The sequence below is a fragment of the Vicugna pacos genome, chromosome 7, assembly GCF_048564905.1.
Source record: "Vicugna pacos chromosome 7, VicPac4, whole genome shotgun sequence".
In the NCBI taxonomy this organism is placed as follows: domain Eukaryota; kingdom Metazoa; phylum Chordata; class Mammalia; order Artiodactyla; family Camelidae; genus Vicugna; species Vicugna pacos.
In genome coordinates, this window is record NC_132993.1 from 38,844,271 (window position 1) to 38,870,358 (window position 26,088).

Below are 26,088 nucleotides of genomic sequence, written 5' to 3' on the forward strand. Positions count from 1 at the left end.
TTTAAAGTAAGAATACAGGCAATGCCAATAAAAGTTTAAAAAGAGTAATGAAGAAATTTACATTATGTAGAATTTAGAGAATTAAAACGCTGTGATATTTGATACATGAATACATAGATGATACAGTGAAATAGGTCAAATAGAAATTTAGTAAACTGACCAAGTATCATGGGGAAAAAAACAGATTATTTTTAAAATGTTTTGTGATAAATGATTAAGTACACAAGAAAAAAAAATAAGGATTTCTCTCCCAGTCTTCACAGCAAAATCAGCTGTAGAGGAACCAAAAGTTCAGACACAATAGAAGTACTAGAAAATTTGATTTCTTAAATAATCTTAGCATGAGAAAGAGCCTTATAAGTCAAAAACGAAAACACAGACACACACACACCCCTGATAAATTACTAACTAAAATTAATTTAATTCTATGCGGTTAAGGAAAAAAGAAAAAAAAAACATTGTTAAGTAAAGTTCTAAGACAAACAGGAGATTGCAAAAAATAATAGCAATAACCACAGAGACAAAAAGTCATGTCCATAATACCTAGAAATCATCTACAAATCAATGAGTAAAGGACTACAACCCAATACAAATCAATAAGAAAAGGAGCAAAAATCCAATAGAAAAGTGACCAAAATTCACAGAAAAGTTAATACACATAGCTCTCAAACATACAGCCTTTGACCTAGCAATCCCACTTTCAGGAATTTATCCTAGGGGTATGCTTGCAAAAAGCAATGTACATGGGAAGCTATTTATTACAAAATTTGTTCTGCTGCTATTATAGTAAGATAATATTAATAATCAGAATACTCATCAATAGAGGAACAGACTGAATAAATAAAGAGGACTACTTTGCAGGAACAATGCCATGCTAGCCAAAGATGGACTGAATGAAACAAAGCAAAAAAATACAGAATACCATTCATGTATTTTTTTTTAATCTGCATAGTAACATAGTTGTGATCTCATAGAACAGTTCTAGAAAGATACACAAAAAACTGGACACGAAAATTTGCTTTCAAAGAGGAGACTAAATGGCGGGAGGATGAGACTCAGAAATGACTCTTCATTTTCAAATTCTTTCTCTCTCTATATATATAGGCCATTGCAAGGTACTGAATATAGTTTTCTCTCCTATACAGTAGGAACTTATTATCTATTTTATATACAGTAGTTAGTATCTGCAAATACTGACCTCCCAGTTTATCCCTCCCCCTATACCCCTTTTCTCCACTGGTAACTGTAAGTTTGTTTTTATCCTCTTTCGCCATTGGTAACTATAAGTTTGCTTTCTATGTTGATGATCATTTAGGTTGCTTCCATATTTTGGCTATTGTAAATATTGCTGCTATGAACACTGGGGTGGATGTATCTTTTTGAATTAGAGTTTCCTTCAGATATATGCCCAGAAGTGGGACTGCTGGATCATATGGCAAGTCGATTTTTAGTTTTTTAAGAAATCTTCAGTGTTTAATATTTTTATCTCTCTCTCTCCGACACACACACACACACACATACATGCACACAGACACACCATAGTTTACAAACTGAAATGCAAAAACCTATCGATTCCTTAAAAAGTAATAACTCTAGGGAAGTAATATTTCCTTAAATAATGCTCAAAATTCTTTTGAAATTCCCTTTCATAATTGCCTACAGGGTCTACTTATAGGCAAATAAGTAAGTAAAGCTTGGTGAATTTTAACACATGAGACTTTTGAAACAATGACTGTCTTTGTTCAATTTTTTAATAAAACATGACTCGACTATTTCCAAATATCAAATCAATATTCGAAGAATGAAGATTTGACACCCTCAAGATACTCAAGGGGATCTAACATATGCTCTGAAGGTATTTCCAAACAATAAATGCAAACATATTCAGGCAACAAAATCACTGTCAGATCTCATTGATTTAGACATTTAATCATTCAGCATTTACTAAGCACCCATTGTGCCAGATACTGGAGAATATGTTATGTGGTTAATCCTCATTCAGACACAGAAGTTCTGATGCGTTTGTTAAAAATGAAAAGGAAAAATCACTTTACTTTATAATCACACCTCATTTATGGCCTGCTAGAATTAGTTAGCCAACTGGCTGCCGATAAGCTCAAACAGTTTTAACACTGGGTTATTGGGGTCAAAGGTTAAATCCCCATGTGGGAGAATTAAATCAGCTCTGTTCTGAGGCCAGACCACATGCTTAGCTCTAGGCAGCCACTCTGTAAAAGTCTGCAATTGATCACAAACTAGGCAAGCGGGCAGGAACAGATTCACAACCTTACCATCCACATAAGAATAACAACTTGAAATCCACAGCCTAATAGCATGTATACTAGAATTCTTACCTCTACAGCATCTCTTTCTCTTTCATATACTGAAAAACTAAAGATGATGTGGATTATGATTATACACACCTCAAAATGATGATCAATCAACTCAAAATACTCTTGAAGGGGCATAGATCCAGAAAAAGAACATGCGAAATCTTTGATTCCCTGTTTTTCAAAATATTCTTGAAGGCGAATAATAAGCTCATTTGTTATGAGCCAAAGATCTTCAAATTGTTCACTCTGAATGCGATATCGCTCTAAGAGAGAAAAAATAATTAAGGAAAAATGCCTATTAACACATAATTATTAGCTGAAACTGCATCAGTTATCACTAACTCTGACAGGAACACCAACACAAAAAAGGACAAAGATTTCTTTTTTGGAATATAAATATGATTTCTATTGGCTTAATAAAAATAATTCTACTACCTTTTTGTGAGTTTCTGCATCAACAACTTAACATTTTCAAGTTTCATTCCAAAGGTATGTGGTCAGAGTGGCAAGCTTCAGCGTATGGTCTGTTTTACTACGTATCTTAAAATAGGTTTCAGTACAATAAAAACATAACTTTTGGATTCTTCTTAAGAAAGCTTTGCTCAAGAGGTAAGAAAATAGCCATTGCAAAAGCACAATCTGTTATCATTAGTTTGTTTCAAAAAATTGATGTGAAATAAAATTTATTCCATAAAAAGTCCCATATCCTGGACACAGCAGCCAGCTTAAATCCCTGTAATCACAATCAAAGGTTTCTATTTTTCTAATGCTTCTTTCATTTGAAGAGAGATTTTATAGTAAGACCCTTCCCTAAATATAAATCTTGTTTCCCTCTATTTCCTGAAACCTCAGCTCCAAGATAGGCAAATTCTTGTCCATCTTCTACCCGGATGTTGATGACAACAGTGATGACAATGATGATGACAGCAGTGGCAATAACTACATCTATGATAAGAGCAACTATTATTTGTTGAGCACCAACCATGCACCAAGCACCATGATTGCAACAACCTCTTCTTTACAAAAAGGAAAACTAGGCACAGCGAATTTCAGAGACTTGCCAAAGGTCACAAAGCAAATTAAATGTCAGAGCTAGAATTCATGATATATCCTTTCCCAATTGTCTAAACCCTATTTATTCTCCAGGACCTGGCTTCAACCTCACCTACCCCAAGAAACCTTTACTTCTTTACCATCTACAGCAGTCTAATATGTGCCAGGCCCTATCTTAAGCACTTCAAATTCTTGTTTAAATCTCAATAGCCCCATGGGGAAAATACTGTTATCCCCATTTTACAGAAGAATAAATCTAGACATAGAAGAGTTTAAATAATCTGCAAGGTCATCTAGCCAGTTAGTAACAGAGCACGAATTGAAACTCTAGCAATTTTTTTTATTAAAGTCTAGTTGATTTACATTATTGTGTTAGTTTCAGGTGTACAGCAAAGTGATTTGGTTATATATATATATGTATATGTGTGTGTGTGTGTGTGTGTGTGTGTATCCTTTTTTTCTATTCTTTTCCATTATAGTTTGTTATAAGATATTGAATATAGTTCCCTGTGCAGTACAGTAAATCTTTGTTGCTTAGCTATTATATAGTAGTTTAAAGCTGTTAATCCCATACTCCCAATTTCTCTCTCCCCATTTCCCGTTTGTTAACCACCAGTTTATTTTCCATGTCTGTGAGTCTCTTTGTTTTGTAAATAAGTTCATTTGTACTATTTTTTAGATTCCACATATAACTGACATCATATGATGTTTGTCTTTCCCTGTCTGACACTTCACTTAATATGATAATCTCTAGTTACATCCATGTTGCTGCAAATGACATTACTTCATTCTTTTTTATGGCTGAATAATATTCCATTGTATATACATACCACATCTTCTTTATCCATTCATCTGTCAATGGACACTTAGGCTGCTTCCATGTCTTGGCTATTGTTAATAGTGCTATTATGAACAGTGCAGTGCATGTATCTTTTCAAGTTAGAGCTTTCATCTTTTCCCAATATACATCCAGGAGTGGGACTACTGGATCATATGGTAACTCTATTTTCAGTTTTTCAAGGAACCTTCACACTGTTTTCCATGGTGGCTACACCAATTCACATTCTCACCTATAGTGTAGAAGGGTGGAACTGTAGCTATTAATCCTAAGATTATCTGTCAGTCTTAACCACCTCACAAAATTGCATTTCTCTGAATTCATATATAGACTTAGAATGCCTACAGTTAACAACACACTTAACCACATACAAGCATGTACTCTTACTTAGCTTTCCAGATGATTATTTTCAGTCTCTTCAAAGAGATTATACACTTTTTGAGATCTAAGTCACCTATTCCATTTAATTCACCATTTACTGAACATCTATTATGTGCAATTTCATAAAGAAAGAAATGTTGGGAGTATAAAGACTAACTCAGTCATTTTGCTTAAGGAGTCTTAGGTCTAGCCTTAGGTCATGCACATGACATGTGCATGTGAAATATTTATATTCCCCATGGTACCTTGACAAATTTTATAAATATATTACATCTTTCGATTGGCTTTTAGGACTTAAATTTGTCATCCTCAGCCAAAATTCAAGAATATATCTGCTCTTATTCCTCTAGTCATACTCTCTTCAATTATATAAGAAATAAAATATACTGGGTATGCCTACCATGGTACACAGCAAAGACCATGGTCTTCTCTGCTGTCATATCATTCCCCTTGGAGGTTCCCCAGGCCTCCCCTCACTCCAGTCTCATTCTGGATGTTGGCATCTGCCCATCATGCTGAATAGATGCTTTCCTCATTTCTCCCCATTAAAGACAGTAGGACCAAGGTTAGATATGACAGCTTTTAGCTTTCTTTGTAAATGCCACTGAAGATTTAATGCTTTAGAAGAAGAAGAAATTGTTCACAGAAGCACAATTGTGGAGGGGTGGGAGTGGAGAAGCAGAAGAAAGAATGATGATGACAAAGTACAGGAGCATTAGAATCCTTTAAATCTAGGGTCTTACCCAAGGTAAACTTGGGATCCATCAGAGTAAACCCAGACTGGTATTTATTCACGTTTTCATTTATTTCTATAACTCAGTACAAGAAGCTAAGGATAAAATCATGAATAAAGCAAGAGCCTCTGCCCTCAAGGAACTCACTGTAGACTTGGAAAGATGGAGTTATGGGGGAAGAATGAACACTGCTTCTGCCATCATCGATTCAGGGATATCCCATTAAGGCTGACCTTGCCACAAAGTGCCAAGACTTTCCTCAAGGGATAGATAACTATTTTCAGGCATGTGAAGGCCTATCACATAGCAGAAGAATTAGGCAATAGCAAGGGAGTTACCAAGGGCAGAGGCACAATAAGAGTTGTAGAATAATTATAGATATTCACAGAGTTAGCTGCCTTAGGAGGTAGGGAACTACCTCATACCATTGGAAGTGTTTTAGGCTCTGAGCCCCTTATTCCTTGCTGCTTTCTTAAAAGTCTCACTGGGAGTTGTAGAACTTAGTGGGGAAGAAAGGCGGGTCATCTGCAGAGGTCAGACCATCCCGGCCCAGGCAATGCCCTCAGCCTTCTGAGGAAGAAGCTGAGCTAAGCCAGCTACATCTCCTTTTGTAGCTTTGTGATCTCTCAAAACACTGGCTTCATGTTCTGCCGCATAGGCCTTCCTAGATATAGCAGATTTAGATGGTGAAGTTGCATACTGCAGTGATGCAGGCCGGAGAGGATGGTGAGACGTAGTTGTTACTACTGGAGTGACAGAGCTGAATGTGATAGTGGCAGGTGTGGACACATATGTTGGCACTGCCACATGTGACTGTGGCTTCCCTAAATGTGGGCAGCACCTGCAAAGCCACAGACTAGATAGTGAATGTGTTGTCCTCCAAAGCGACCTGCACCAGTGCCAAGAGATCCTGTATTGTGAAGTCCTCACATTCTCCTAGTACAATCTTTCCAGGAAGGAACAGGACTTGTCTAGCATGAAAAAAATCACGTCTATCTCTTTGTCATCGTAGTCCAGAGTGAGGGCACGTCCCACCATGGGGCACACGGCTGAGCAGAGGGAGCTGCCAGTGCTTTGGGACCTTGTAGGGTCTAGCCTTAGTGGGGCTCAGCAGCTGCAGGTGGAGCTTGTGGCTGGGAGAGGCTGCTGTGGATATGGTGATCAGTTTTTTCACGTTTGCTACTTCCACCTATAGCATGTTGACCCATGCCTCCTTCAGCTGCTTTTCTGATCCCACCTACTTCACGTGGGCTTCTCACACCATCTTGTGAGCTTCCTCAGACAGGCTGCCATCAGCAACTCCTCCAGCTTCTATTGCAGGCATTGCCACACCTCACACAGCTGGATATGGCCCTCATCTTTCAGCCTCAGCTCCTTATGAGCTCTGTAAGCTCCTCCTTCAGGGCTCAGAGCCCTGCCCTTCTTGAAAATCTTCATGGAGATCCTGTAGGAATACCTGTCAAGAGCATTAAAGAAGAGCTCTCTCCAAGGTTCATCATATTGAACAAAATCGTTTACTATGTCCATATTCTGAGATTCTGAAAGTGAGAAGACACACTGTCTTAATGTGGTCATTTCTTCTCATGTATATGTACCTTTTAATTATATACTTAAAATGGTGCCTGAAACATATTAGGTGCTCAATAAGTGTTACCTATTATCATCACTGTCACCATTATTTCCCCAAAAATATTATAAACTAAAGGGCAGGGATTCTATCATAAACTTCATTAGCCCCACAAAGAGCCTAACTAACCCAAAAACTTTCAAAAAAAAGATACGAAAAAAGTGGCCTTAATAAAATGTGTTTTCCTTAGGATAGAATTTGCTATCATTTTAGATAGAGCTGCAAATTTTTACATAAATGTTACAGTGCTGATATTTCAAAAGAAAATTAATTCATTTAGGTTCTAGAAGGATTTTGAATAGGCTTCCACACACAGGTAGACAAACTGGGAGTATAGCCTAAATATAAATAAAGAATAAAATTTCTTATACATAAAATGAAATAAAACTACAGAGAGTAAGTTACCCCATTCAATTATAATTTTTCAATACAAATGTGTCACAATTTACAAATCTTAAAAGAGATGCACATAACAACTGGGATTATTATGACACATTTTTTGAAAGAACTAAATCATCTGGCCCAAGATACAAAAAAATGTACATTTCAAGATACCTGACTAAAATGAAGGCGCAAGCCACAGGGATATCTATGGGAAGAGCATTCCCAGTCAAGCAAGCTGTCAGTGCAAAGGCCCTGATGCAGAAATGCTCTTTTAGGAACAGTGCGGAGGCCAGCATATCTGAATCTGAGTAAGTAGTTTCTGTGCTGCGCTATAACAAGATAATACACCAGTTTCTGTTAAATCACCCATGTAAGTACTGCAAGAAAATCTCCTAACAAGACATATTCCGTTATTTCCAGGCAAATGTGTCCACCAAAAAGTTAGATTTACTAGTTTAATTAGTTAAATTTGATTTAAAATTAGAAAATTTCTTAGAATTTACAACCGGGGAAAACATGGACAGGATTCTCAGCAAAATACCAATAGTACCCCGAAGCTCAGCTGTCCTGAGATTGAGCAGATGATGGGGAAAGACAAATCGAATTAACACCTATCCTAATGCCTCCTAGGAAGTCCTGGATTTAGTCCCCATTCACAGCTTACACTGGGCATGGGTGTTATGTTAAGGAAAGCAGGGGATGTCTGAGCAAGCCAAGAAAGGCAGTAGTGCCCAGAACTCATCCCTAGAGAGATGAAGTGTCTTATCTCTGCTGCTTACAGCTGAGCTCCTTCCCCACTCCTGACAGGCAACAAAATCCCTAATCTGCTAAAATGAAATGTGGACATATCTAAACATTTCCCTTTATCTTTTATCAAGATTTGGATTATCTGAACAGAGGCCTATAAACTCTCTGAGAGACCAATCTCAAACCCCCATTGTGGGAAAACAAAGATTTCCACTTCCTAAAGATAAAGTAACAGAGAAAAGTCATGTACAGTAGGTTCAAAAGAAAAGGACAAATGAGAGAAATGAAATGCAATTCCCTTTATGAAACAGCCACAATGCAAGACTATCTTCGATACTCTCAAGAAGATTGAAGGTAACCCTGTACCTACTCATTCATTCTAAAGATACTAAGTGATATGTGCTGGGGAGACAATGAGGAACAACACACATTGGTTCTGGTCTTCACCCTAGTGAGGAGGGCAGAAAATAAGTAAGTAAATAACAAATAATTATAAGTTATGAAAGAACTATGATGCAGATAAAAAGGGTGCTGTGATAAAAACTAACAAGTAAAATAGTCTTTATATTATTTCATATAATATACCAACTAAATAATACTAGTAGATAAAATTTACCTAAACACTTGGAAGGTACCAGGAAATTGCTTTTTGAGAATTATCTCATTTGATTCTTACATATTATAATTGTACTATTTTATCCCCATTTTGCAGATAGAAAAAACAGGCACAATAATTTTTTCAAGTCATTCAAATAAACAGTAAGCCAGGGCTGGGATTTCAATTATCAATTTGATTCTAGACCCCATACTCCTAACTATTTTGTGCATAAAGCTTGGAAGAATAGGTAGAGGGAATGGCAAGTTCAAAGACCTCAGGGCAGAAAAAGTCAGACATGTATCAGGAACTGAGAGAACGCCAGAGTGAGGAAGAGACTGCACATTGATAAAGCTGGATGTTAGGCCAGGCCAGAACATACAAGAAGACCTAAAAGGGTCGCTAAAAAGTTTGAATATTTTTATAAACACAAAGAATTTTAAGCTAGAGAGTAGCATGATATAATGTGTAATTGTTTCTTTCTTTCTTATTATTACAAGAGCTGCCAAGCAGAAAAAGAGTTGGAAAGGGACAAGAATAGACTTACAGTTAGGATATTACAACCATGATCCAGGTAACAGTTGATGGTGGCATATATATCAATGAAGGGCATCATATTAGAAAGGAAATCCCTAGTTTCTCAGGTCTTAACCCTGACTAAATCTTAAAATGTTAGCAAATTTTTTAATCTATGACTTCAATACAAATAATCTAACCTTCAATTTCTTCATCTACACAAGGGGAAAATAAAATATACCTCAAAAGGTTGTTATGGAGATCAACTATAATACTATATGGAAAAAACCTACACAAATGTAATCTTTGTATTATAAAATTTAGATCAAGTAAAATTAGATGTTCAAAATATATTGGTTGAAAAAACTAAAACTCTGATACAAAAAGTATGCAGCGGAACAAATAAAAAAAACTACAGCTCAATGAAAAACTCATATGAATAAAATTCTAGATATCCAGCTGATATTTGCTATAGACCAAATGTTTGCATCTCCCTAAAATTTATATGTTAAATCCTAACACCCAATTTGATAATATTTGGAGGTGGGAACTTTGGGAGGTGATTATGTCATGAGGGTGGGGCCATCATGAATGAGATTAGCACCCTCATAAAAGAGACCCTAGAAATCTCCCTTATCCCTTCTGCCATATTGGGACACAGTGAAAAGACTGCCATTTAAGAGCCAGGAAGCAGGACCTCACCAGAAATCAAATCTACTGGTGCCTTGATCTTAGACTTCCCAGCCTCCAGAACTATGGGAAATAAATTTCGGTTGTATAGAAGCCATCCACCAGGCTATGGCATTTTTCAGTAACAGCTCAAATGGATTAAGATGGTACTTTACTATAAATAAGTATAGTACATGAACATCACCAAATAACAAAAATGTAAAAATCATAATAAACATTTAAATAGGTATAATATTTTATGTACCTTTAAAATTTTGGCCTCAATTATTTTCTTATTTTCATCAATACATGCAATACAAATAAATTTTTTATAATAAAAAATTTACTATCAGACTTGGTATTTAGAAATATAAATACAGTATTTGTAAGTTGGGTTTTTCAGATTACCAAAAACCAGTACATTAATGAGTCAAAGATTTTTAAGGCATTATTTCAATTATTAAGCATTTTCTCAGTACTAGTACTACAAGATAGTTAACATTGCCCTGGAGACTTTCCAGAGTATACATTTCTTGGAAAGGAGAAATGAAAATTTCTATTTATAATATAACATGAAAGAAGAAAGTTGTATTCTAAAATTCACCCTCATAATATTGGTAATTAAAATAGCTGCCAAAATGAACATTCAGTTTATTTTTTTATCTCTTTTCCTTTGCATCTTGTAATAGCAGCTCTGTGGAAATAACCATTTCAGCTTCCAAATGAAATAAATTTGGATGATTGGAGCCTAGTCAATTGCCATTCCACCCTACTACAAATGGAGAAAATAATATATTCAACTAAGCAGGGCACAAAAATGCATAACGTCAGTCTCTATATTCACGTCAGAACATCTGAAGTTCATCAAAATAAATAATGTTTGTATTCATATCATAAACAAAGCATCAATATAATTTATGCTCTTTGGAAATTTTAAAATGTGAGATGGGAAAGCAGATGAATGCTTTTTAAACCAAAAGTTGGATGAAATAATGTAAACAATTTCAGTAGATATTAGTATAATATTCTCTAAATATACCTCTTCAGTATTAGTAGAAACTATGGATGGTCCCTCTAATCTTACTTTTCAAAAGGCTTTTTCTGAACTAGATTTATATAATATTCCCATTGTCCCTTGATAATATTGTTAAGAAATTCCAAGATAAAGATTAACATTAATATTATATTGATGAATCACTGTACACATTAAAGTGCTCACAGTGGCATGAGGTGGTGTCAGATGACTTTAGATTTGATGATTACACTTGTCCCTAAATTTTTTGGCTTCATTAAAGGACTATTACAGAGTCTCTACTCTATGGATTTCCAGGCAGAGGAGAAAACTTACTGATCTCTAAAATCCCTGTGCTTTATCAAGCATCAGAAAATATCTTTTCCTCTTTCTGGAATGCCCTCCACCTAATAATCACCTATCCATTCTTCAAGGTCCTTTACAAATAAAATCTCTTATGGAACCTCATTACTTTGGACTCCAATAGCAGCTAAATTGTGCTTCAAGCACATCAAGCATTCTATGATCAGTTCTCTACCTGTTTGTCTCTCCCATTAGTCCGGGAGCTCCACAACAGCCACAACAGTCTTCATGTCTAATATGTCTGCTGAATTAAAAATAAACAAAGGTGTATGATCTACGCAGATGGAGTGGAGCAAGACTCTCACTTTCTTTGTTCTGAAGATATTTTGTTTAATACAGTTCAAGATCACATATGCTCTCTTTTGGCAGATATAAAAAGAAAGCCGTTTTCAAGGGCCCATTCTTATTCATGTACATGATTACAATTCTTTTGCTATACCTGAAAGCAAAATAATCAAAATGGATAAGCAAAGGACTTTTAAACTTGATCTTATTCAATTTAATCACTCCTTCTAGTATGTGAAAATCCTTCAGGATATTGAAATGTTTAGTATGTTAATTATCCTTTCCATTTTCCAAAGGCCTACCTGAGGCAACATAAATTTGCTATTTGCAACTGCTTAGCCCTACCTGTGATAATGGGAGGATACATTTACTCAGCATCATTGCTAATTACCAGTTTAGCAGGCTACAGAATTCTAAGCTGAAAATCATTTCCATCAGATATTAGGGAAAATTTTTCCATTGTCAACTAACATCTAATGATTATGATGAAAAGCCTTCTTGATTCACGTTCCTTGAGTAGATTGTTTTTTTCATTTCTAATCTTTGAAGCTATGCTCCTCATCCTTAGTGCTCTAAAGTTTCACAATAATATGTCTGAATGTGTTTCTTTTTCTCATTCATTGTGCTAACATGAACAATCTCTTCCAATATCCACAACCTAGACATTTGATTTCCCAGAAATCCCTGTCTCCATTGGTCTTCTGTCTGTCTTCAAAATCCACTTCCCCAACCTCACACCTTGTATGATGAGCTTGTCACCAGAATCTGTAGTCCCTCTGACCTCTTAACACCAACAGCTCAATCATTCTCTGACCACCCACCACACTTTGTTCTTCTAGTTCACTTGCTCTATAACTCCTAATATTTCACTTCAGCCTTCTTGAGACATGTGATCCATTGAACCCATTAATTTTTCACTATGTATTAGTCTTCTCTTATCTTTACTGCTCTTATCTTAGATTTAGTAATCTATTATTACAATTGTTCTCATTAAAATATTTTATCTCCAATTCTCTGCTTCAAAATTCCAGCCCTGAATTTAGTTGCTTGGCTACTGATAAACAAATCACTGCCAGAGAAAATCATCTAAGGATGGCTAGTTTCACTTCAAAATTCAGGATCTCAGACTTCAAATGGGAATTCAACATTGCCTTACCTTTCATGAGTTTGCTTACTTATTCTCCAAGAAATGAATGTCATACCTTTTTTTTTTCTTCAAATTTAGACATCACCAAAGCTCCTTTATTTTCCCATCAACAAATCTACAAAATCTTCCTGGACCTACATCCAATATCTCCTATCACAGTAAAGTTACAAAGACCTGTCCTCCAATTCTCCTCAACCTCACCCTCGACCAGGCTCTGCTTCTTACCCCCTCCCTCCTTCTCAAGGATTCTTTGCTTTATGATTCCTTTCTCCTTCCTGATCATCAGCCTCTCCCATGAACTCAATAATTTCAATTAATTTTCAAACATGTTCTAATATTGTTCATTTAAAAACAAAACAAAACCCATGACTCCTTCTAGCTACATTTTACTTCTGAATTACTGAGTTTGGTTGCCCAATTCTTATGGAAAATACTAGATACTAAAAACCTGCAATACTAGGCATTCTAAATTCATTTCCTTGTATTAAGCTGCAGCTTAAACTGCACTGCTTTCAGCTCAGGTAGAACATATTTAGTAAACTGAGCTTTATTATTTTTAAAGCTCTATGAAATTTTTACTCATAAATTATAATAATAGAAGTATAATAATCATAATGATAAAAAAATTAGCTATAGAGGCATTATTAAAGGAGTTGCCTTTGTGTTATTCAGGAGAGAACTTTCATCCTGGACTCAGCATCAGTAAAGGCTATGCATCTCCTAAACAACTGATTTGATTTGATCTTTGGAGCATTCTGAAAATTGGAACCAAAATACTTTCTTATTATTTTTAGGCTGTTGGCATCTTATCAATTATACAGTATACATTTCTGGATATTAATCTTATTCTTACCTTTATCAATTTCCTGCTCTTATTTTCTCTCTCTAATCTTTCAATCATTTATTTTCTCCTTTCATATTTTAGAAATTTTTATAATTTTTATATATTTTAAATCCTTTAAGAAACAAGTAGAACAAGGCAAGGTACAAATAGATATAAAAGAAAGATGAAGAAAAGTATAGAGACAGAAAAGAGCAGGAAGGAGGAGGGAAAGAGAGATAGTAAAGTTTGTTGTGTGAGGTAATAATTCACAATATGGATCTGAATCTTACAAAAGTGGCATGGCAGGAATATATACATATTTCTTCTGAAATCCATCTATACTGAATCAGTCAATATAATTGACTTCCATGTGGAAATATTTTATAATTCTGATTATAAAGATATTTGATCTCACAAAAATAGTAGAAAAATACTTGATCTCTTCTTGTTACTTTTTAAACTTTATAGGTACATCATTGATATACAAAAAATGCATCTATTTAATATATACAATCTGATGAATTTGGACATATACATACACCTGTAAAACTACCTTTACAATCAAAGTAATATACTTATCCATCACCTGTCTTATTATTTTCAATTTAGGACTATGGAAATCATTTTCAGAAATCTCTCTAGTGTAGAGTATTTTTCCTAAATATTTTTACCTTTAATGCTTTGGGTTTTTTTCAGAATTCACATAATAAACTCTAATTACACTGAATCACTACTCTACTTTCTGATATTAAAAACCTATTCAGTTTCCCAGAGAATGTGACAATATCTGAGACAATAAGCTGCATCCTCTTTTCTCTTGTCTACTCTGGCTGATCTACACCAAACTGAACTAAAATTACCATGTAGCACACCTCAAGATTTGGTTGATTATCAAGCAGGTTTTAAAATGCACAGAAAATACTAAGATACAAGAACAGCTTTGTACAATTTATATAGCATTTGACTGTTTACTAGGGAAAACGTACTGGGTTCTTTCCATATGTAGGGTTTTTCTGTCCATTCTAAAGACTGTCTGCCTTTCACAAAAAAAGAAAAATATCAAACAAAGACTGGATACAAATTACTTCATTCCTTTCTTGGAGATAAATTCTCTGATAGAGCATCTGGAAGCACCAACATCTACCACAATCCCAGAAAACTGGACTTTCTTCACATCTATCTCCCTTCATTTGCAAGGGCAACACAACCACACAAAATCTATGAGATGCAGCAAAAGCAGTCCTAAGAGAGAAGTTCATGATACAGTCCTTCCTCAAAAAACAAGAGCAATCTCAAATAAAAAACCTAACCTATCTCCTAAAAGAATTAGAAAAAGAAGAGCAAACAAAACCTAAAGTCAGCAGAAGGAAAGAAACAATACAGAACAGGGAGGAAATAAATAAAGCAGAAATTTAAAAAAAAAATACTAGCAAAAAAATCAGTCAAACCAAGAGATGGTTTTTTTTAAAGAGTAAACAAAATTGACAAACCTCTGCCCAGGCTCACCAACAAGAAAAGAGAGAGAACACAAATAAATAAAGTGAGAAAGAAAAATGGAGAAATTACATCCAATACTACAGAAATATAAAAAAAAAATAAGAGAATACTATGAACAACTATATGGAAATAAATTGAACAATCTAGAAGAAATGGACAAGTTTCTGAAAATACAGTCCACCAAGACTGAATCAAGAAGAAATAGATCACTTGAACAGACCAATCACTAGAAATGAAATAGAATCAGCAATAAAAAAACCTCCCTACAAACAAAAGTCCAGGACAGATGGCTTCACTGGGGAATTCTACCAAACATACAAAAGGAACTCCTATCGATTCTTCTCAAACTCTTGCAAAAGATTGAAAAGGAGGGAATACTCATCCAAACTCAGTCTATAAAGCCACCATCAATCACCCTGATACCAAAATCAAAGACATTACTAAAAACGTAAAGTACAGGTCAATGTCATTGATGAACACAGATGCAAAAATCCTCAACAAAATATTAGCAGACAGAATCCAACAACACATAAAAAAGATTATATACCATGATCAAGTTTAGTCCATCTCAGGAACAAGGATGGTTCAACATACACAAATCAATCAACATGATACACCACATACACAAAACAAAGGACAAAAATCACATGATCATCTCAATAGATACAGAAAAGCATTTGATAAAATTCAGCACTCATTTATGATAAAAACTCTTACCAAAGTGGGTATAGAGGGAACATATCTCAACATAATAAAAGCTATTTATGACAAACCCACAGCCAGCATAATACTCAACAGTGAAAAACTGAAACCCTTCCCATTTTCAAGGGCATTTCTTAGGTAGAATTCTGTGTGTCACTGAAGCCAAAAAACCACAAGGGAATTTCAACAGCTATTCTTCAGGTTTAAGGTTTCAATTTACACAGTTTATTTGGTTTGTTATTTAAAGGATCCTGCCCTATTCCATTATTGAGTCTGTCTGCCCACACTATAGGCATTCATTGCCATATATTAAGATGAATGTGAATAAATCAGTTATATACTCCGCTGTTTGGTGAAATTTAGATAATGGTAATGTAATCATGGGTAACAGCAGTGCTCTAAGAGTTACTTTATCTAAAAAAGAATAAATATAATGTTTTAGGACATAAATATCCCCATTTGCACAAAAAAATAACTTTCTCTCTTTTTTAAATGGTCTCAATTGCAGATTCATCATATAGCATCATCAACTCAAGTTAAACAGATGTGTACAATTTCCCAAAGAAATGTTGGTAACAATTTTTCAGTTTAACTAAAGAGAATAGTTTAACTAAGAGATATGTAGAAAAATGATTCCATCATTCAACTGAAGAGTAAAGCTAATCAAAACAAAATGGTGCCAATGTAAAGAAGACTGCAATCATGACCAATCACAAAGACTACAATAAGTACAGAATTCTCTCATTCAGCTAGGAATTGAATTCGATTTCTGTGTCTTATTCTATAATTTTTAGTTGTATCCAAGCCTATTTCACCAGTCATCAATCTACATATTTAGAAGCTGTTATGATTTTAACCACAGAAACATCATTCAGTTTCTAAAATAGGGATGTATATATACATTCCTCCTGTTCAAATCATCATTTTTCAAAAAGATATGCTCTTATTTTACTATATTTTTGAATTATAAAAAAATTAAACAACTAAGGCTTTGAATGCATAAAGTAGAAAGTGAAAGCCCATTGTACAAACAGCATGAATATACAGATATAGGTATAGATAACAGATATAAATATATTCATTTCCCCAATACCCTTAGTATACCTAAAATTTGTTAAACATTTCCTTTCTTAACATTTTAATTTTTTTCCATGAAGGTTATAAAACTCCGTGAGTTTAGTAGCTTCATTATGTACATCCATCAAAAGTCAGTTTTACACTGAGTTGTCTCAACTATTATTTTCATATGAAACAACCAAATCAATAAAGCATATTTAAATCTGAAATTCAAACTTGACAATACAATTATCGTATTTCATTCTACTGAGATTAGTCTCACCAGTCATCCACTTTCACCTTCATCTTTGCCAATGTCAAAAAGGAGGATTTAAGAATATACACACACACACAAAATTAACTGCAGTTTCTAGTTATTCCTAAAACCTAGTTCACCATGTATCTATCTCAAAAACATTTTTCAATTCTTTAAATTCCTCTCTCAAACTCTCCTCATCCCCAAAACCAAAGCTACATATCTCCAATAAAACAGGGTCCTATCTTCATAACTAATATAATAGCCCTTAGTTTTCAATATCTAACTGAACATCACCCTTTGCAGAAATCCTTGATGTGGTGATGACCATGATTCAGTGTCCTTAGTAAAAATTTTCAAAAGCAATAATACCATGGTTTTACTTACGAGACGTTTTGGAAGCAAGAAGAGTAACTCGGGAACTTCCTAAGAAGTGAAAACCCATTACATTCACCTGATCATCTTCTGACTGACTAGCAAAGCCTAGTAAGAAAAGAAAAAAAAAAAAATCACCTTACATAACCACAAAGCAAACAACATTTGAAATAGAAAACTTAGTTGATAATGAGTATTTTTTACATCTAGTCATGTTTAAAGCATATCTATGAACTATATAATATATTAATTGATTTCCATAGTTGCTTCCAACAGCTAAAATTTCTGCCTCACAATAATGTGCTGAAATCATGTAATTTCCTTTATTCTCCTAGTTCACTTTAGGTCTGAGGCACGAAGTGCACAAGATAAACATAAAACACCTGTCACACCGAAAAGCAAGGAAATTATCAGTGACTAGTAGAGTTGTATGAAAAGGACATAAGAGCGAACCAAAAGAGACTACCACTGGCCAGAGATGAAAATATCTAAGTATTTAAAAAGATAATAATTGCACTGGAGTGAAACACATCAAATATAAGGTCATGTGTTCATACTGACACTAAAAACAAAACAAAAAATCCAAATGCTCACTATTGAAGGGTCCTAGAGAATCAATTCATTATTTTAAAAATCAATAATAAAGACAAAGAATCAAGCACTTATCCTGATGATCTTACTCAGATGGTACCACAAAACCAATAGCAGATAAGGGAAAGGAACTCTATACACAAATATTTCAGCTATAAATTGAAGAAAGCTTATAAGAAATAGAATACCATCAATTTTCAACTTCTAATGAATTAATTGATCTCAGCATTGAATATCAATAGCTGTCACCATCACAAAAAAAGGGATAAAGAGGCATTATGTACTTCCTGATGAACAGATATACCACCATTCATGAAGGAGGGTGGTCAAAATAATCCTGACTATTAGCTCTAGATGCAATTATCGATTTACAGGGAACAAGGTGGACAGAGAAAATATTAAGTAACATTTCAGGATGTAATCAGTAAAATTCAAAGTATGGAAAACTCAGAGGAAAAAAATAATTTGTACTCTTCAAGAAATAAAAGGTAAATTAAAAAGAAATATAAAGGAGAAAAATCTATAAAAGAGGAGACATCAGAAAATTCTTTTGAAATTTCTTAATTTTAAGATTAACCCAGGCTTCTCTCAGAAACATGAGATGCCCTCTCTGTTGATAAAGACCTTGTGTATGACTGTATTCTGTGCAATAATCTAGTAAAATAAAGTGCATATAATAAAAAAAAACTCATATCAAAAATTGCAAAAAGTGGAACACATTTAAATCTTGACAAAAACAAATAAAAATTATAACATTCGAGACTTTCACTCTGGGCCAAGATGGAAAAACTGGAGACAAATTTACCCTTCCATCTCAAACAACATAAAAATGGAATAAAATATATGAAACATTTCCTAAGACACCAGATATCAGCAAATGAACAACAGTGATTTCTGACAAACAAGAAATAAAGGAGCCCTATGATTGCTTCAGCTTACTACCTAGAGAAAATTTCCAAGGCACAACACAAGGAGGGGGAGCCCAGAAGCAACCCAGCATTCTTCCTGAGTTGAGGAAATAAGGTTGGGAATCCAAGAAGAACAAAAGTTGGCAGAAGTTCTCAAGGCAGATAAAGGTCAGAGCTACATAAAAAGAACTTCAGAAATCTGCAGAGTCCCCTTTGAGTACTCAGCAGAACACTAATTAGTGCATGCCTGTGAGGAAACCACCTGAGGTTGGGAAAAGAACCAGCAAAAATGGTAACAGGGACTAATCCACAAGCTCATACAGGGCCAGAGATAATCCCTGCTTTCATTGGCCAGAATGTAAACATCATAATTCACTAGGCATCAGGTAGAATACACAGAAGAGGTTGACTTCAGTAGCAGGTAAATTCTGCCCTAGAATAAATGTTGTTCCCATCCTGCCTAACAAAGCTTCAAAGTAACACCAAAAAGGATCAAACTTTTTCAAGTAACTTAACTGTGTCCCAGGGGAACAAAAAAGCTCAAGAATATTAACAGAAAAACTAAAATGCTCAACATACTAGATAAAATTCAGAAGTTCTGTCCTTCAACCAAAAATTACAGGACATTCAAAAATAAAAGAAATTACTATCCACTAACAAGGAGAAAAATCAATCAAAACTAACTCAGAAATAACACAGATGATAAAATTTGTAGGCAAGGGCATTAAAACAATTATTATATTATATTATTATAAATGTTCAAAGGAGCTACATTAAAGAGACATGGAAGATTTTTATTAAAAGAGAGAAACACAAATCAAACTCTGAGAAACTAAAACTACAAAATCTGAGATAAAAAATACACTGAGTGGGATTACGAGCACATTACACACTGCAGAAAAAAATAACATGAATGTATAACAATAGAAACCACCCAAAATAAAGCACAAAGAGAAAAAAGAGTGAAGAAACTAAAATAGAGCATCACTGAGCACTGGAACAACCTCAACTGGCAAATATACATATGATGGTAGTCCTTAAAATAAAGAAGGAAAAAAAGAGTGGAGACACAAAAAAAATTTTGAAAAAATAACAACCAAAATATTTTAAAACTGAATAAAAATTATAAAGCCACAGATCAAAGTATCTTAACAGACACCAAGCACAAGAGAAACAAAAATACAAAACAAACAAATAAAAAAAAAAGAACTATACCAAGGTATACCAAATTACAACTGCTTAAAGAAAAATGTCTTGAAAGCAACCAAAGAAAAATGATACATTACATATAGAGGAATGGCCTTTGTGTTGTCAACCCAACTTCAGAAAACAGTGGAGCAATATCTTTACAATACTGAAAGAAAAACATTGTCAACCTACAACTCTTTATCTACTGAAAGTAACTTTTTAAAAAAGGTGAAAAAAATACCTTTTCAGACAAAGAAGGTTGAAAGAATTCATCATCAGTATATCTGCACCAAAAGAAATGTTAAAGAAGTACTTCAAGAAAAAATAAAATGATACCAGATGAAAATCCAGTTCTATAGAAAGGAATGGAAAGCAGTGAAAAAGTAACTTTGTGAGAAAATATATGAGATTATTGTCTTTATTATTATTATCTCTTTTAAAAGGTAATCACTGTTTAGAGTAAAATTCATAACAATGTATTGCAAAGTTAATAATACATGTAGGTATAAAATATAAGACAATAGCACACAGGCTGGAGGGGAGAGATGGACATATACAATCATATGATTCTTATATTATGTGTGAGGCACTATAGTACCACCTAAAAATAGACTGTGATAAGTTAAACATGTTTATGATATCATGCATTCAAGCATTTTTGACAGGGAAATATTGCTCTTAAGGGTGCAAAAATCAATTCATGGGGCTCAAAAAACTTACTCATTTTATGTATAAAAACAGATATTTATGTAGAATATGAACAGATATGTAGGCTATCCAGGTTATTAAAAATGTCTAGAGGAGTTGATTAAGAAAAAAAAAGTCTAAAATGGCTTTTGGGGGGGAGGAATAATAAAAGAAAGGTTGAAAAACATTGCTACACATTTCAAAGAAACAACTAAATTAACACTAGGTAATATAGGGAATAAAACAACAAAGGAGAAAAAACAGAATCATAAAATACACTCAACATAAAAGAATGTAGAAAAGAAGAAAATGGGGCAAATAAAAAACAAAGAGTAGGTCAGTAGACTTAAAACCAACCGTATCAATAATTACATTGAAAGTAAATGGTCTAAACAACCCCAGTAAAAATAGATACTTTTGGATTGCAATTTTTAAAGAGCCAAGACTCAACTGTACACTACCTATAAGAAATCTACTTGAAATATAAAAAAGTAAACAATTTGAAAGTTAAAAAAGAAGATACTATATATAGAAAACCCTAAAAGCTCCACACAGAAACTACTAGAGCTGATAAAAGAATCTGGCAAGGTAGCAGGATGAAAGGTTAACATACAGAAGTCAGTTGCATTTCTTTACACTAACAATGAAATATCAGGAAAAGAAAGAAAGCAGCAATCCCTTTTAAAATCACATCCAAAACAGTAAAATACTTAGGAATAAATCTGACCAAAGAGGTGAAAGACTTATACATGGAGAACTACAAAATACTAATTAAGGAAATTAAAGATGATTCAAAGACATGGAAAGATATCCCATGCTCTTGGGTTGAAAGAATTAATATTGTTTAAATGGCCATACTGCCAAAGGCAATCTACAGATTTAATGTGATCCCTATCAAATCACCCATGATATTTTTCACAGAACTAGAACAAATCACCCTAAAATTTATATGGACTCACAAAAGATCCAGAATTGCCAAAGCAATGCTGAAGAAAAAACATGAAACTGGAGGAATAACCCCGCCAAAACTTCAGACAATAACTAAAAAGCGACAGTGATCAAAACAGCATGGTATTGTCACAAAAACAGACATATGGATCAATGGAACAGAACAGAGAGCCCAGAAATAAACCCAAAGACCTATGGTCAATTAATCTTCAACAAAAGAGTCAAGAATTACAATGGAGAAAAGACAGTCCCTTCACCAAGTGATGTTGGGAAAACTGGACAGCAGAATATAAATCAATGAAGTTAGAACACTCCCTCACACCATACACAAACATAAACTCAAAATGGCCTAAAGACTTAAATATAAGGCAAGACACCATGAACCTCCTAGAAGAAAACACAGGCAAAACACTCTCTGACATAAATCTTAGCAATGTTCTCTTAGGGCAGTCTACCTAAGCAATAGAAAGAAAAGCAAAAATAAACAGATGGACCTAATTAAACTTATAAGCTTTTGCACAGCAAAGGAAACCATAAGTAAAACAAAATGACAACCTATGCAATGGCAGAAAATATTTGCAAATTATGCAACTGACAAAGGTTTAACTTCCAGAATATATAAACAGCTCACACAACTTAATAACAAAAACAAAGTAAACAACCCAATCCAAAAATGGGCAGATGACCTAAACAAGCAATTCTCCAATGAAGACATACAAACGACCAGTAGGCATGTGAAAAAATGCTCATCATTGCTAATTATTAGAGAAATGCAAATCAAAACTACAATGAGGTATCACTTCACACCAGTCAGAATGACCATCATTCAAAAGACCACGAACAATAAAAAGGAACCCTCCTATGCTGCTGGTGGGAATGAAGTTTGGTGCAGCCATTATAGAAAACAGTATGGAGATTCCTCAAAAAACTAAAAATAGACTTATCATATGATCTAGCAATCCCACTCCTGGGCATACATCCAGAGGGAACTCTAACTTGAAAAAATACATGCACCCCAATGTTCACAGCAGCACTATACACAATCGCCAGGACATGAAAGCAACCTAAATGTCCCTTAAAATAAAGAAGGAAAAAGGAGTGGAGACAGATGTCCATCAGCAGATGACTGGATAAAGAAGCTGTGGTATATTTATACAATGGAACACCACTCAGCCATAAAAAAGAAGAAAATAATGCCATTTGCAGCAACATGGATGGATCTGGAGATCATCATTCTAAGTGAAGCAAGCCAGAAAGAGAAAGAAAAATACTATATGATATCACTCATATGTGGAATCTGAAAAAAAAAAGAAAAGAAAAAGAAAAAAGAGGAGACTAATGAACTCATCTACAAAACAGAAACAGACTCACAGACATACTAAATAATCTTATGGTTACCGAGGGAAAGGGGGTGGGAAGGGATAAATTTGAGAGTTTGAGATTTGCAAATGTTAACCACTATATATAAAAATAGATTAAAAAACAAATTTCTTCAGTATAGCACAGGGAACTATATTCAATATCTTGCAAAAACCTTTAATAAAAAAATATGAAAACACAAATATAAGTATAAATATGCATGACTGGGCATTATGCTATACATCAGAAATTGACACATTGTAACTGACTGTACTTCAGTTTTTTAAAAAATCCTTTGAATAATAAAAAAAAGTAAAAGAAGGAAAATACATATATACTATTGTAACGCTAGGCAAATAAAAGTTGGAATAGTTATATTAATATCATACAAAGCAGATTTTAGGCAAAGAATATTAACAAAGACAGAGGTTATTTCATAATAATTAAGACAGCATTATAATCCTAAATTTTTATGCACCTAAAACAGCTTGAAAATCTATAAAGTAAAAACTTCAGCTCTCCCACAACAACAAAAATAGAAATAAATAAATTATAGTTGAAGATTTCAACAACCTACTCTCAGTAATTGACACAAGTAGACAAAAAAATCAGTAAGGATATAGAAGATTTAAAAGACTATCAGAAAACTTGCCTTAACTGACATTTATGCAAGATCTCACCCTACAACAGCAGAAAATTCATTAGTTTCAAATGTATGTAGAATATATATAAAGACAGTCCTAGCTTGGGGCCATTAAATAAGTCTCAATAAATTTAAAAGGATTCAAGCCATACAAAATACATTCTCCTACAACAGTGAAATTGAAGACCAAATCAATAGCAAAAGTTCCATGCAAAATCCTCAAGTGTTTGGAAACTATAAAACATATGTCTAAATAACATGAGTCAAAATAGAAATCAAATTGAGAGTTCTAGCTTTGCAGATACTAACTAATACATATAAAATAGATAAACAACAAGTTTATACTGTATAGCATGGGGAACTATATTCAATATTTTGTAGTAACCTATGGTTAAAAAGAATATGAAAACGAATATATGTATGTTCCTATATGACTGAAGTATTGTCCTGTACACCAGAAATTGATACATTGTAAACTGACTATACTTCAATAAAATATATTAAACACACACCAAAAAAAAGAAATCAAAGGGGAAATTAAAGTGTTTTTAAAAAATAAACAAATAAGTAAATAAAGTGTTTTAAACTGAATAGAAAGAAAAACACATTTCATAATTTGTAGCTAAAGGTTAAATGCAGTAGTTCGAGGAAATTTTATAGCATTAACCAACTACATTAAAAAGAAGAATAGAAAAGAATAAAATTATGCCATTTGCAACAACATGGATAGACCTGGAGATCATCATACTAAATGAAGTAAGCCAGAAAGAGAAAGAAAAATACCATACGATATCACTTATATGTGGAATCTTAAAAAAAGGACACAAATGAACTTATTTACAAAACAGAGACAGACTCACAGACATAGAAGACAAACTTATGGTCACCAGAGGGGAAAGGGGGTAGAGAGGGATAAATTGGGAGTATGAGATTTGCAAATTCTAACTACTATATATAAAACAGATAAACAACATCTTACTGTATAGCACAGAGAACTGGTATTCAATACTTTGTAACAGACTATAATGAAAAAGAACATGAAAAGAAATATATATATATGTATAAATGAATCACTATGCTGTACACCAGAAATTAACACAACATTGTAAATCAACTACACTTCAATTTTTTTTGTTGAAATCCCATTTAAAAAAAGAATGGTCTCTTTCATCTTAAGAAAACAGAAGAAAAAGAAAAAAACTTAAATCCAAAGTAAGCAGAAAAAAGGAAAATCAGAAGAATTAAAAGTAGTAGAAAACAAAAATAAAAAGAGAAAATTAATGAAAGTAAAAGCTGTTTTTTCAAAAAGAGATAAAATGGATAAACCTCTAATCAATAGATTAGGAGAAACAAACAAACAAACAAGACACAAATCACCAGTATCAGTAATGAGCTGTCATCACTACAGATTTTACAGATATTAAAAGGATAAAAAAATATTACAAACAACCTTATGTCAATAAATTCAACACTCAGATGAAATGCATGCGTTCCTTGAAAAACAAAAACTAGCAAAACTCACTCAATAAGAAATAGATAACCTGAATAGTCTTATCTCTTTTGAAGAAATTGCATTTGTACTTTAAAAGCTATCCCATACAGAAAAATCAAGATCTGGAAAACTTGAATTCTTCTAAATATTTGAGCAAGAAATAAAAATTGAAGAGAGGTAAATATTTCCCAACTCATTCCATAAACTCCACATTAATGACACACAATTATAGGGAAGCAAAATTACAGATCAGTATCCCTTGTAAAAATATGTAAAAATTCTAAACTAAAGTTTAGCAAATTAAACCCAACAATATATTGCAAGGACAAGACATCAAGATCAATGCATGATTTATCTAAAGCATGCACCACTGTACTAACATTCAAAAGTTCATGTAATCCACCTATTAACAGACTAAAGAAAAAAATGACATAAAATATCTCAATTGATGTAGAAAAGGCATTGAAAAAATTTAATATCTATTCCTAATTAAATTCCCAGCAAACCTGACATAGAAGGGAACTTCCTCAACCTGGTATAAGACATCTACAAAATACAGCTAAAACATACTAATGCCAAAAGACAGCATATCTGCTCTCATCATTTTCATTCAAAATCATAACAAAGTTTCTAGCCAAAGTAAAAAGCAAGCAAAAATAAACACAGAATCTCCAGATTGGAAAGGAAGAAGTAAAATTGTTCCCACTTGCAGATGACATAATCATCTATGTAGAAAATCTGATTAAATTTACAAAAAAAAGCTAGTAGAACCAATAAGTGGTTTAACAATGTTGCATGATACAAGATGAATGCACACAAAAAAACTTGTATTTCTGTACTAGGAAACAACAATATGAAATTGAAGTGAAACAATACAAT

General features: G+C 33.6%; 1 protein-coding gene across 7 annotated transcripts in view; it reads right to left on the reverse strand.

The window, feature by feature from the left end:
• Positions 1-26,088, reverse strand: part of BBS9 (Bardet-Biedl syndrome 9) — a 380,232-nt gene that overhangs the window by 182,994 nt on the left and 171,150 nt on the right. For all 7 annotated transcript variants that reach the window (XM_072964696.1, XM_072964692.1, XM_072964694.1 and 4 more), the window contains 2 exons: positions 17,406-17,501; positions 2,424-2,596 (listed from right to left, as the gene is read on the reverse strand). In XM_072964696.1, the coding sequence (XP_072820797.1) occupies positions 2,424-2,596; positions 17,406-17,501 (269 nt within the window). The remainder of the gene's footprint in view (positions 1-2,423; positions 2,597-17,405; positions 17,502-26,088) is intronic.